The sequence below is a fragment of the Vigna unguiculata genome, chromosome 7, assembly GCF_037176805.1.
Source record: "Vigna unguiculata cultivar grain cowpea cultivar isolate G323 ecotype 2 chromosome 7, ASM3717680v1, whole genome shotgun sequence".
Classification (NCBI taxonomy): domain Eukaryota; kingdom Viridiplantae; phylum Streptophyta; class Magnoliopsida; order Fabales; family Fabaceae; genus Vigna; species Vigna unguiculata.
In genome coordinates this window covers 48,304,041-48,320,180 of record NC_140798.1, presented here as the reverse complement: position 1 = coordinate 48,320,180, position 16,140 = coordinate 48,304,041, and the positions used below count along the sequence as shown (strand labels likewise).

General features: G+C 22.6%; 1 protein-coding gene across 1 annotated transcript; it reads right to left on the bottom strand.

Moving 5' to 3' along the window:
* Positions 1-406: 406 nt before the first annotated feature.
* Positions 407-4,296, bottom strand: RAD52-2 (cobalt ion-binding protein). The gene is made up of 4 exons (XM_028081342.2): positions 3,731-4,296; positions 3,495-3,532; positions 3,268-3,359; positions 407-719 (listed from the first exon to the last, which is right to left on the bottom strand). Exons 1-4 carry the CDS (start codon positions 4,081-4,083, stop codon positions 582-584), a joined length of 621 nt encoding a protein of 206 aa, XP_027937143.2. The 5' UTR covers positions 4,084-4,296; the 3' UTR covers positions 407-581.
* Between the last annotated feature and the right edge of the window lie 11,844 nt (positions 4,297-16,140).

The following is a 16,140-nucleotide window of genomic DNA, read 5'->3' as shown; positions in this document are numbered from 1 at the left end:
TTCTACGTGAACACTATTAGTCTACTCCAAAACCCCCAATCTTGAAACAATAATTATTGCAAAAGGTACTTGATGTTAATCATTAAAAAAGTGTTAATTTCATTTACTGAGAATATTAGTAAATTTGTGTAATGATCTTAATTATCTTGAAACAATTACTAAAATTGGTAATCAAGTTAACAATATTAAATAAAAGCAGAATTGCTAAATTTTATTTATATCATCAGTTCCCTAGATGATTGTTTTTCTTATATTTAAGTCAAGAAAGATTACCTGATAATAGTTCATTTGTTAATTGAACTTAATAATAGGAGCAAAAAATAATAATAATAATAATAGTTCATTTGTTAATTGAACGCTTTAGGCCACCATAACTTACAAAACTTAAAGCCATAATAAATGTACCTTAACAATAAAAGAAACTTGATTTCCCATAAGCATTTGTATCCCCATACCAACAAAGATATGGCTTCGAGTTTTTTCCACCTATAGTCGTCTACTTGTATTCACATTAATGAGAAGATACCAATACAACAAAATATCCAACCAAAACAAAAATTTGGAAGCTTAGAATTTGTCGTTTAATCTTCATGATATAAATACAAGCCAAGACCAAACCGGGCACAAGCTTTGCAGAAAGCAATTTCCTCAGCAGCTGAAACTGGATCGCCTATGGAGCCATGACTGGGTGAAATCGTCCCAGTTGATTCACGATATGCCTGTCATCATGGAGAAAATACAGTGTTTAGAGACTTCTGGTGTTACTTAATTGTTCAGTTAATGAAATAGGGAAACTCTCCCTTTGACCTCCTGGAAGCAAGACGGCCCTCGTCAAAGAAGTCTAAGCTTACCAATAAATTACCTCAATTTGCCTTTTTATTTCAGGGGTGATTATAATATTTCAAATTTCAAAATTTAGGATTAGGAGGCTAGAGTAATATATATGGCTTGGGTATGGTGCTAAATAAGGTAGAGCCACTCGGCACCTGAATTTAGAATTAAATGAGCAATGATCCTTACATTTTTTTAGTGGACAGATGTGGGTAAAAAGAAGCTGGTCCAGAAGTGCCTCATTAGGTTTCGCAGTTAGAATATTAGTACTTCGATAGTTTAATCTTTGGAGGTGGTGGACAATATATGATTGAAAGAAAGATTAGCATCAGGTGTCTTCAAGAAACTGATAGATTGAAAAGAGAAAAGTATAGGGAAAAACAATTGTGGTGGCTATAAAAAGGAACGAGGACATGATTTTACCTTCATAACTAATTAATGATTGACTTAAGATCAATAAGAGAGAAAATAGATTTTCAAGGGCTTGTAAAACCCCTCTTATGATTCTCATATTTATAATGGCAGAAATATGATACAATGAGAAGATAAAGATCAAAAGACTAAACTAGAAACCTAATTTAGGTAAAACTCCTAGTAATTTCCAATACCTGCTTTCTACCCAGATTCAATACTTATTCTAACAGATTGCATAAGAGACTTTCAATAATATCTATATCTATACATTACAAATAGGACACAATTTCGAAAGAAAAGTTTTAGAGAGATTAAGAGGGATTGATATAGAGTTCTCCACAAGAAAAAAATATTCTCATACGTAAAATCTAAATAGACATAAGCTAGTAGTTTATAGGAGATCATGGTAGTTCTGGTTTTCGAGGGCTAAATACGAATAAAAATTTCTCAATTGTATATGATTTCAAGATTAAAACACTTATTTTAAAGAATAGAAGGAACCTCTGATCACTTGTAGGATGCAAATTTCTTTCTGGAAAAGAAGCTCAGTTAAAAGAACTTGAAAGGATTTGAGTCTATGAGAAAGTCTTGCTACATAGGATAGGGTATTGATCCTTAATGTTCTTTTCAAGCATCATAAAGTGATAACCAAAAATTATAAAAAAATTCAAGAATCAACTGGTGGCAGTTCAAGGATGATAAACATTTTTTACAATTAAAGATTATTAGAATAAAGTGACAGGGAATCACAAGTACTGCTTACCCCCTTTGGAGAGGTTACTTACTACAAGGGAATGATAAAACTTGTGATGTGAACCATGCTATGAAATTATGGGAAAAAAGTGATTCAGCATTGTTAAAAATTTAGTAGGTTTTATGTCTAGAAGGACTACAATAGAAGCTATCTATCTTCTATAGAAATTTATGGAAAAGTGAAAAAGCAAAGAGACTAACATGGATTTAACTGTAAAAGGCTGTGGAAAAGTTGATGTTCAGGTGGCTTACACAGAAGCTCTACAAGACTTGAGAGCGTGATAACTCCTACAGGAAAGACTATAATAACTTTACTATAAGGAAAAGTTGACATTGGAGCGTATCCATGATTTTTGTAGTGTCCAGGAACAAACAAAAGATTATCTGTAAGTGCATACTATTTGCAGATGATACAATTCTAATTAATGAATTAGGGGAAGACGTTAACTGATAACTTGAGCTTTGGAAAGAGACTCTGAAATCAAAGGGTTTTACTTAAGTAAGAGTAAAACAAAGTATGGTCATACCTCACAAGTTACCGAGTTTACAAATGGAAGATGTCATATCACTGGTTTCTAAGTTTTGTATCTAAAATCTTCTGTATTACAAGATGATTGAAAATTAATGAGTATGATACACACAAGATACAAGATGAGTGGTTAAAATGGAGAAAGGCATTGGATTATTTGGGACCACAAAATACTTACTAAGCTCAAAATAAAGTTTTACCCTGCTGCTACACTCTGATGGTGAATCATGGACTTTAAAAGTGCATGAGAAAAAAGTGGAAGCAGCGAAATTCAGAAGGTTAAGACAATGCTTCATAATGCAAGAGGATAAGGAATGAATGTACAAGGAAATATTAGTAACATATATTGAAGAAAAGATATTAAAAAAAATCAGTTAAGATGGTTTAGTGTGTGCAAAGAAGGCCACTCAAAGCACCAATGCAAGACTAACATACTCGAGTTTACCTGCCAGGGGTGATGATAAAAATTATGTCTTTATGGAAGGATACGAAAATTTGTGATGAAAGGAGTAGCAACAAAGACAGGAGAGATGGAAAAGAGAAAGCAACAAAGACATGTATGTTATTTATTTATTCATGTTACAATAACAAAATTGACCTCTCCCCAACCCCCTCCAATACCTAGTAAGATTCTCATTCTAGATAATTTGCAGACAAACAAATAATGAGAAAGAACAATAAAATGCACCAAAGTAAAAGGGAGAAAAGAGTCGTATTAGAAACAGATGTTAAAGACTTGCCTCTCCATCAGATCCACGTACAGTAAGACGATATACCACGGTTACACTTCCATTGTCAGAGAAAATGACATCACGTATCTCGCCACACCATCCTGCAAAAATAGTTTTGAAATTTGAAAGATGTATAGATCCATTGGAGTCTAATTTACATTTAGAGTGATGGAAGATGTTAAGACAACAGAGACACTAATACGAATAGTAATCAATGGATAACTCCAAGGACGCACCTGGGGCGTAGAAGCTCAGCATCCTGTTGGCATGATACCTACCAAAGAACAGCAAAAGACAGTATAACTTAATTAGATGGCCATAAATTCAGGAAAAGAACTCTGCAGTGTGTCTCTTTATCTTTTTGTTTTCTCCTTGGCGCTCATGGAATCCAGAGACAGTGTTACGAATAGAGAGAACATTGGATAGCAAGGAAAAAAAAATATTAACTAAATATCATAACGCAGCAAAGTACCAGGGAATGAAGGTGGAAGCAGAGGGATCGCCAGGGACATGACCTTTGACGATAGTATCGGGGATTCTTTTATTGAGGTCTCGGAGTATCTCTGCCAAAGGACGAGTTATGCAGGATGAGTTGGAGAAAGGAGAGGAATTGTCCAGCGGCACCACGTAATTCGAATTAGATACGCCTCCTTTCTTTCCATCGCTGCCGTTGCTGCTTCGCTCGATAGCACACTTGATGGTCAGGATACCATGGCGATCCGTTACCCCAAAATCCCTTCTCCCAAACCCTGCTCCAAAATCCTCTTTCCTTGCTCGGTTAAGAAGTGAGAGCGAAATTATCTTAGGCGCAACCGCAAAAGCCATCGCCAAAACTCACCAACCTGTCAGATCCCCAGTTGCATTAGGGCATTCCAACACCAAGTGTTTGTGTTTATATCAAATCTTCGCAAAATCCCACCGCAACAGTTTCAGCCGTGGGAAAGTAGGGATATTTAGGTTGGCTCACCTACTCCGCATTACGATTGGAACAAACAACTAAACTTTTTTTCTTTTTTCTTTTGCTTCCCTTTCTTTTTCAAACCACTGTTTTTCTAACTATGAACTAGTATTAATTAGACCCGTGCCGTTGTGTTTTTTTATTTATTTTTATTTTGTAATGAAAAATTAATTAATTATTATTATATTTAAAAATAAATATTTATATAAATACATTTAAGTATTATAATTATATATAGTTATAAATATAATATTTAAATACAGAGTTACGTAAATTAAAAATTTAAGTAATTAGATATAAGTATATCTTTTATAATAAATTAGTTAAAAATAATAAGGTTAAATTATATTTTTAGTCCCCATTTTCGTAGCAAAATTGGAATTTGGTCCCTCAATTATTTTTTATCTCAATCTGGTTCCTATTTTGGGAAATTTGACCCAGTCAAGTTCTTTCCGTTAGTGGTGGAGTAACGGTGTTAAATGGGGTGCCACGTGTCAGTTTCTGGATTTTTTGAATTTTTTTTTTTTTAAAAAAATAAAATTTTGTCACGTGTCAAGCAGACATCGTGCCACGTGGCAGTGACAGTGTCACGTGTCACTATTTGGGAGTTGTCATTTTCTCATCCTCAATTTGGTCCCTGTATTTTATTTTTTGTCTCAATTTAGTCCTAATTTTTGTAAAAATTGTGCAATTTTGTCCTTCTCTAAATTGAAACCAAATTTAATTTCTATATAAATATGCACAAATAGTTCTATCAAAATTGATATTTCAAGTAAATATTTTTAACAAGATTAAGTTTATTTTAATTTATATTTTACGTTAAACTTTATTTAAAATTGTTTTAAAGTTGTTAATAGAAAATAATGTTAATAAAAAAATTCCTAAATTATATTGATATTTTATTACATTATACTTTAATATTGTTTTTTATTTGAATTTATATTTTAAATAATTGCATATTTTTAAAATGTGTAAAATTCAATAATTTCTATACAAATATTTTAGTTAGTATAAAAATAACAATTATATAATTTAAGAAAAATTAATTAGTTTATCTAACAATAAAAAACAAATAAATTTAAAATTTGAAAACAATTTTAAGTAAAATTTAATGTGAAACAAATTTAAAGAAACTTGGTTTTATTGAAAATATATAATAAAAATATCAATTTGAATAAAAAAATCAAATTTAATAAAAATATTTGTATAACATTTTATAATTTTTGTTTCAATTTGGAGGGAGACGAAATTGCATAATTTTTACAAAAATTTGGACTAAATTGAGACAAAAGATAAAATACAGGGACCAAATTGAGAATGAGAAAATGACACCTCCCAAATAGTGACACGTGGCACTGTCATTGCCACGTGGCACCATGTCAGCTTGACACGTGGCAAAAAATTAATTTTTTAAAATTTTTTTAAAAAATAATAAAATAAAATAAAAAATTCAAAAAATTCAAAAAATCCAGAAGCTTACACGTGGCACCCATTTAACACCGTTACTTCACCACTAACGAAAAGGACTTGATTGAGTCAAATTTTCCAAAATAGGGACCAGACTGAAATAAAAATTAATTGAGGGACCAAATTCAAATTTTGTTACGAAAATGGGGACTAAAAATATAATTTAATCAAAATAATAAACATCATTTTAGTGTTGATTTCTTTAAACTAATGTAATTAATGTAATCTACTATATCTATGAGAAAATTAAGTATTATTGAAATTTCTAAATCACTTCTATTTTAAAATTTGACACCTGTACACTTTTTTTGTTAATGGGTAATTTTACATTGACCTATTACCCGATTTACGAATTTGTCCTTACTACTTCTTTCGATAATTGCCACTGAATTACTATCCTATTATATTTCCTTATTCACGAAAATGTAACTTATATTATTTACGAACATACCACTCATATAATAATAATAATAATAATATTATTATTATTAAATTTATTATTAATAATATTATTATTATTTTTATTATGAATATTACTATTAATATTATTATTTTTATTATTTTTACTACAATGTAATTGTTATTATTATTAACATTATTATAATTAATATTTTCATTATTATTAATTTTATTTTTTTAATGCAATTATTCCATTAATAATATTATTATTATCATTAAATAAAATCTATATTAATTATATTTCTGTTTTGTTTATTGTAATATTTTATATTATTATTAATATTATAAAATATTAATAATAATATAAAATATTACAATAAACAAAACAGAAATATAATTAATATAAATTTTATACCTCAAATCATTATAATTAATATTAATATTATTATTACTTTTATTATAATATTATCATAAATATTGTTATTATTATAATGTTTTTTGTAATAATATTATTTTTTATATTATTATTATTAACATTATTATTACAATTAATTTTATTTTTAATTATTAGAATTGTTAATACTAATATTAATTTTATAATTATAATTGTTATGATTATAATATTTTTATTTTATTTTTCATATTAACTTTTATTATTACTAATATTATTATTGTGAATATTATTATATTTATTATATTAATTATAAATATTATTTTATTCATAATAGGATTTTTTATTGTAATTTATATCATTATTATTGATATTGTAATAATTATTATGATAGTATTATTATATTAATTATTATTATTATTATTATTATTGAAATTATTATTGTTTTTATTTTATTTTTTATCAATATTATTAAAATTATTATACTATTATTATTATACTTTTTATTATTATTGATATTATGACATTTACAATTTACATTATTGTTATTATTTTTATTGTTGTTATAATTATAGGAATAAAAATAAATTGTTATTATTATTATTATTATATTATTATTATTAAAACTTTTATTATTAGTATTATCATATTATTATTACTTCTATATCTAAGTAATTTTTTAAATTTAAATAAGTAATTACAAAATTAATAAAATAATAAAATTGATAAAATAATTTTTTATCGTCAATAATTATTTAAATTTAAAAAATAATAATTAAGAGGATAAAATCCTAAAATCATAGAACATTAATATTTGTATCTTTTTATATACATGTAGCTTTTGTATTATCATTATAATCTTTTTTATCACGGGATAATAATAATTATAATAATAATAATAATAATATTATTATTATTATTATTATTATTATTATTATTATTATTATTATTATTGATAGACATACATTTTATTTTTATTTATTTTGACATCATAACCCTTTTATTTGTATAGTGGTTGGTTTATTTTTAAATATTTCACCTCAATTAAATAGTTACTAAAATTAGTAAATTAATATAACTGAAAAAATATTTTTATTATGATAATCATACTGTATTTGTATTGGTTATTATTATTATATTTCTATAAACATATTACTATATAATAATTATTATTTGTATTATTATTATTACTTTTATCAAAACCAAATATTATTTTTATAGTGGTATTATTATTGTAATTACACACATATTTAATTTTTATTTACTACTAATCTTATCTCTTACAATTTTTTATTTATTGGTTGTTTATTTATCAATCCAATCGAGTATTATTTGAATTCAATAAATAGTTAAAAATAATAAAATTTAAAATTTTTTTTAATGAAAAATTATATAAATTTAAAAATTAATAAGAGGATGAAAATTTTAAAAACAAAATAGCACATTAAAATGTGTATCTCTTTACATGTATGTAATAGTTGTATTATTATTATTATTATTATTTTATCACGGGATATTATTATAGTAATATTATTATTATTATTATTATTAGTAGTAGTAGTAGTAGTAGTACAATGAGATACATATCTTACTTCTATTTAATATGAGATCATATTTCAATTACTTATATATTTGTTTTGTTAATTTATCTTTAAATCTTTGAACTCAACACGTAGTTACTAAAATAAATAAATTAATAGAACTGAAAAATAATTCTTTTATAATGATAACTATATTTCATTTATAATAATTATTATTATATTACTATAGTGGTATTATTATTACTAGCGAAAACACAAGTTGTAGTGCCTTTGTGTTCGCATTTTTTAATTTTCATAGAAACTTAGTTAGTCCCGCTTTTGTGTTTGCATTTTTTAATGTTCATAGAAATCTTAGTTAAGATCAATAAAAAATATATAATTAATTTTAAAATAGTTGTTAAATAAAAAATTAGAAAAATAAAATATGTACACAAAAGAAGTTTTTAAAATAACTTTAAAGACGACAAATGTTTTTAAAATAACGGTTAAAGATAAACTATTTATAAAATAATTTATCTTTAAATAATAATTAAGGGTAAAATTGGAATAACAAAATATAAAAATAAAAGAGGAAATCCTCTTTACATATTGTTATAGATTATCACTACGAGATATTACTATAGTGATATTATTTATATTAATACTGTTATTAGTTTTTTTATCACTACGTTATATTATTATAGTGTTATTCTTCTTCTTATTATTATTATTATAGTTAGACACACATCTTATTATTTTTGTTTACAACGGGAGCAATTATTTGCATCTTTAATTTGTTTTATCTCAATCTGGTCCCTATTTTGGGAAATTTGACCCAATCAAGTTCTTTCCGTTAGTGGTGGAGTAACGGTGTTAAATGGGGTGCCACGTGTCAGTTTCTGGATTTTTTGAATTTTTTTTTTTTTTTTGAATTTTTTTTTTTTTAAAAAAATAAAATTTTGTCACGTGTGAAGCAAACATCGTGCCACGTGGCAGTGACAGTGTCACGTGTCACTATTTGGGAGTTGTCATTTTCTCATCCTCAATTTGGTCCCTGTATTTTATTTTTTGTCTCAATTTAGTCCTAAATTTTGTAAAAATTGTGCAATTTTGTCCTTCTCTAAATTGAAACCAAATTTAATTTCTATATAAATATGCACAAATATTTCTATCAAAATTGATATTTCAAGTAAATATTTTTAACAAGATTAAGTTTATTTTAATTTATATTTTACGTTAAACTTTATTTAAAATTGTTTTAAAGTTGTTAATAGAAAATAATGTTAATAAAAAAAATTCCTAAATTATATTGATATTTTATTACATTATACTTTAATATTGTTTTTTATTTGAATTTATATTTTAAATAATTGCATATTTTTAAAATGTGTAAAATTCAATAATTTCTATACAAATATTTTAGTTAGTATAAAAATAACAATTATATAATTTAAGAAAAATTAATTAGTTTATCTAACAATAAAAAACAAATAAATTTAAAATTTGAAAACAATTTTAAGTAAAATTTAATGTGAAACAAATTTAAAGAAACTTGGTTTTATTGAAAATATATAATAAAAATATCAATTTGAATAAAAAAATCAAATTTAATAAAAATATTTGTATAACATTTTATAATTTTTGTTTCAATTTGGAGGGGGACGAAATTGCATAATTTTTACAAAAATTTGGACTAAATTGAGACAAAAGATAAAATACAGGGACCAAATTGAGAATGAGAAAATGACACCTCCCAAATAGTGACACGTGGCACTGTCATTGCCACGTGGCACCATGTCAGCTTGACACGTGGCAAAAAAATTAATTTTTTAAAATTTTTTTAAAAAATAATAAAATAAAATAAAAAATTCAAAAAATTCAAAAAATCCAGAAGCTTACACGTGGCACCCATTTAACACCGTTACTTCACCACTAACGAAAAGGACTTGATTGAGTCAAATTTTCCAAAATAGGGACCAGACTGAAATAAAAATTAATTGAGGGACCAAATTCAAATTTTGCTATGAAAATGGGGACTAAAAATATAATTTAATCAAAATAATAAACATCATTTTAGTGTTGATTTCTTTAAACTAATGTAATTAATGTAATCTACTATATCTATGAGAAAATTAAGTATTATTGAAATTTCTAAATCACTTCTATTTTAAAATTTGACACCTGTACATTTTTTTTGTTAATGGGTAATTTTACATTGACCTATTACCCGATTTACGAATTTGTCCTTACTACTTCTTTCGATAATTGCCACTGAATTACTATCCTATTATATTTCCTTATTCACGAAAATGTAACTTATATTATTTACGAACATACCACTCATATAATAATAATAATAATATTATTATTATTATTAAATTTATTATTAATAATATTATTATTATTTTTATTATGAATATTACTATTAATATTATTATTTTTATTATTTTTACTACAATGTAATTGTTATTATTATTAACATTATTATAATTAATATTTTCATTATTATTAATTTTATTTTTTTAATGCAATTATTCCATTAATAATATTATTATTATCATTAAATAAAATCTATATTAATTATATTTCTGTTTTGTTTATTGTAATATTTTATATTATTATTAATATTATAAAATATTAATAATAATATAAAATATTACAATAAACAAAACAGAAATATAATTAATATAAATTTTATACCTCAAATCATTATAATTAATATTAATATTATTATTACTTTTATTATAATATTATCATAAATATTGTTATTATTATAATGTTTTTTGTAATAATATTATTTTTTATATTATTATTATTAACATTATTATTACAATTAATTTTATTTTTAATTATTAGAATTGTTAATACTAATATTAATTTTATAATTATAATTGTTATGATTATAATATTTTTATTTTATTTTTCATATTAACTTTTATTATTACTAATATTATTATTGTGAATATTATTATATTTATTATATTAATTATAAATATTATTTTATTCATAATAGGATTTTTTATTGTAATTTATATCATTATTATTGATATTGTAATAATTATTATGATAGTATTATTATATTAATTATTATTATTATTATTATTATTGAAATTATTATTGTTTTTATTTTATTTTTTATCAATATTATTAAAATTATTATACTATTATTATTATACTTTTTATTATTATTGATATTATGACATTTACAATTTACATTATTGTTATTATTTTTATTGTTGTTATAATTATAGGAATAAAAATAAATTGTTATTATTATTATTATTATATTATTATTATTAAAACTTTTATTATTAGTATTATCATATTATTATTACTTCTATATCTAAGTAATTTTTTAAATTTAAATAAGTAATTACAAAATTAATAAAATAATAAAATTGATAAAATAATTTTTATCGTCAATAATTATTTAAATTTAAAAAATAATAATTAAGAGGATAAAATCCTAAAATCATAGAACATTAATATTTGTATCTTTTTATATACATGTAGCTTTTGTATTATCATTATAATCTTTTTTATCACGGGATAATAATAATTATAATAATAATAATAATATTATTATTATTATTATTATTGATAGACATACATTTTATTTTTATTTATTTTGACATCATAACCCTTTTATTTGTATAGTGGTTGGTTTATTTTTAAATCTTTCACCTCAATCAAATAGTTACTAAAATTAGTAAATTAATATAACTGAAAAAATATTTTTATTATGATAATCATACTGTATTTGTATTGGTTATTATTATTATATTTCTATAAACATATTACTATATAATAATTATTATTTGTATTATTATTATTACTTTTATCAAAACCAAATATTATTTTTATAGTGGTATTATTATTGTAATTACACACATATTTTAGTTTTATTTACTACTAATCTTATCTCTTACAATTTTTTATTTATTGGTTGTTTATTTATCAATCCAATCGAGTATTATTTGAATTCAATAAATAGTTAAAAATAATAAAATTTAAAATTTTTTTTAATGAAAAATTATATAAATTTAAAAATTAATAAGAGGATGAAAATTTTAAAAACAAAATAGCACATTAAAATGTGTATCTCTTTACATGTATGTAATAGTTGTATTATTATTATTATTATTATTTTATCACGGGATATTATTATAGTAATATTATTATTATTATTATTATTATTATTAGTAGTAGTAGTAGTAGTACAATGAGATACATATGTTACTTCTATTTAATATGAGATCATATTTCAATTACTTATATATTTGTTTTGTTAATTTATCTTTAAATCTTTGAACTCAACACGTAGTTACTAAAATAAATAAATTAATAGAACTGAAAAATAATTCTTTTATAATGATAACTATATTTCATTTATAATAATTATTATTATATTACTATAGTGGTATTATTATTACTAGCGAAAACACAAGTTGTGGTGCCTTTGTGTTCGCATTTTTTAATTTTCATAGAAACTTAGTTAGTCCCGCTTTTGTGTTTGCATTTTTTAATGTTCATAGAAATCTTAGTTAAGATCAATAAAAAATATATAATTAATTTTAAAATAGTTGTTAAATAAAAAATTAGAAAAATAAAATATGTACACAAAAGAAGTTTTTAAAATAACTTTAAAGACGACAAATGTTTTTAAAATAACGGTTAAAGATAAACTATTTATAAAATAATTTATCTTTAAATAATAATTAAGGGTAAAATTGGAATAACAAAATATAAAAATAAAAGAGGAAATCCTCTTTACATATTGTTATAGATTATCACTACGAGATATTACTATAGTGATATTATTTATATTAATACTGTTATTAGTTTTTTTATCACTACGTTATATTATTATAGTGTTATTCTTCTTCTTCTTATTATTATTATAGTTAGACACACATCTTATTATTTTTGTTTACAACGGGAGCAATTATTTGCATCTTTAATTTGTTTTGTTGTTGATTTATCTCAACATCAAAATAATTATTTGAATTTAAAAATTAATTACTAAAATAAGTAAATTGATCAAATTGAAAAATAATTTTTTTATCTGAATAATTATTTCAATAAAAAATAATAGTTAAAAGGATGAATTTATAAAAATAAAAGAGGACATTAAAAATATATTTTTTTGATATATAGTTACAAATTATTGTAGTTAATAAAATTAGTATTAACATTTATATAAATATTTTTAGCATAAACATTTTTTTTATTTTTATTGTTATTGTTATAAATATTTTTTTAATTATAAAAATTATTATTGTACTAAATAATTTTATTAAATTAATTTTTAATTTTTAAAATTATAATTTATAATTATTAATAATATTTTTAATGATTAAATATGTAATTTATTTAAATTTATTTATATAAATATAATAATTATTATATTATTATTCTATAGAAAACAAAAGGAAAAAAACTGCACAGGTCACACACTAGTGGTCACAAAAAGAAAGTATACCTAATAATATTAGCATTTATAATAATAATAATATTTTTTATTAATAATATCACTACTAATAATAATAATAATACCGGTAATAATAATAAGATATAAAAAATAATATTTCGATATAATTTTATTTGTTTTAAATTATATAATTGATACAATAATTGATCATAGATGTGTATTAATTTTTTAAATCATGTATTATATTAAAGTAAAATATGTGTATAGAAATCATTTTTAAAGAAAAATGTAAATATAATGTGTAATATTTCGTATAGAATGAATACAATATTAAAAAATAATAACTATATATCTTTGGTGATGCGTGTGTTTTTTTAACTTGTAACTTGGATCAAGAAAATTAATATAATCATTATCATATATAACTATATATATTCAATTATAATCATTATTATATATAATTGAGGTTTAACCATGTTTTTTGTCTCTATTTTAGAGTCAAAATATGTAAGGTGTCAGTATTATACCATGTGTCATTTTCTTAGTCTCAATTTGGTCATGTATTCTAATTTTTGTCTCAATTTAGTTTCTATTTTTGTAAAAATAATTCAATTTCGTCCCTCTCCAAATTAAAACAAAAATTAATTTTTATATAAATTTTATACAAATATTTTTATTCAAATTGATATTTTTAACATAACTAAGTTTATTTAAAATTGTGTTTCACATTCAACTTTACTTAAAATTGTTTTCAAATTTTAAATTTATATGTTTTTTATTGTTATATGAACTAGTTAATTTATGAATTTTTTTCTATTAACATTATTTTCTATTAACAACTTTAAAACAATTTTAAATAAAGTTTAATGTAAAATATTAATTAAATGAACTTAATTTGGTTAAAAATATTTACTTGAAATATCATTTTTAATAGAAATATTTTTGTACATTTATATAGAAATTAAATTTGATTTCAATTTGGAGAGGGACAAAATTGTTAATTTTTACAAAAATTGGGACTAAATTGAGACAAAAATTAAAATAAAGTGACCAAATTGAGAAATTAGAAATGACATAAGTGACACGTGTCATTGTCACTGCCACATCACTCTGTCACTGTCACGTGGTACGATGACAACTTGACACGTAGCAATTTTTTTTTAAATCCAAAATAAGTCAAAAAATCGAGGAGCTGGCATGTGGCACTCCCTCTAACGACGTCAATCCAAACTTAATAGAAATGGCAAACTTGATACGTTTTAACAAAAAATAGACCAATTTGAGACTTTTAAAAATTAGGATACCAAGTTAAAATCTTGACTCCAAAATTGGGGGACCAAAGACATGATTAAACCTATAATTAAATATTTATATTTAAGTGTAATAATTATATATAACTAGAAATGTAATATTTAAATAAGAGAGATTGATAATATTAAAAAAATTAAATAATTAATTATGGATATTTTTTTATAACAAATTAATTAAAAAAAACTATTACTGACCTTTTTAAGCTAAAGTAATAGATTATAGAAAGTACAACTAATAATAATAATACAAATAATAGTGATATATTACACTAATAATACTATTACTAATAATAATAATAATAATAATAATTAATACATATCACACATATATGAATATGATATGTGTATCGAATACGACACTTATTAATATGTGTTGGTTCTCAAGTGGGTATTCACCAAAGTCCCACATCGAGTAATATGAAGAAGAGAGTAGCAGAAAAATACTATAAAAGTAAAGAGTTGGTTACTCAATAGGTCTCTTGGGTGTATGAGGGGCTTGGGTAGTTGTGTGTGATTGGAAGGTTTGCAATTTTTGCCAAAAAAATTGCACTATGAAGGGTTTACAATTTTGGTCCACAAAAATTGTACTATGAAGGGTTTGCAGTTTTGGTCCATAAAAAATTGTATGAAGGTTTGCAATTTTTGCCAAAAAAATTGCACTTGGGTGATAATATACTTCTTGTTGAGTGGTTGTGGATGTAGGCCTTGAGGTGCCGAACCACGTTAAATTTCCTGTGTGCTTTTATTTATTTTTCTAGCCGAACCACGTTAAATTTCCTGTGTGCTTTTATTTATTTTTCTACTCTTATTTGTGGGTGTGCTTCCGCTTGAAGAGATTATTATTTTTAGTGCGTGATTTTCCAACAATATGATACATTAATACATGATAGATACATGGTAAATATATAAGTATTATTGTGTAAATCTAAATTAAAATCATATATATTAAACACTATCAAAATAAAAAACTATAAAATTTTGGTAGCATAAAAATAATACTTTTTATAAATTAGATATTTCATAAATAATTATTGGTAAAATATTCTTAAGTATCAAGCACAAATATGTAAGCTAGATTAAAATATAGTTACATTATAGATCAATACTAAAAATAATAAATAATAATAAGATTATAGATTAATATTTGAAAATGAGTTTGTTTGTTTTAAATTATAAATTTGACACAATAATTGATTAGTGTTGTATAATAAAATAATATTGTTATACGATTAAAATTTAAAATTAAACATTTCAGCTGTATATTATGTTAAAATTAATCGTGTATACACCGATATAGTTAAAATAAGATGTAAACACAATGTAAACTCATATAAAATAATTAGAAAAGAAAAGTTAATAGTCAAATTTTTAAGTTAATTTACATATATAAATATAGATAGTTGAAA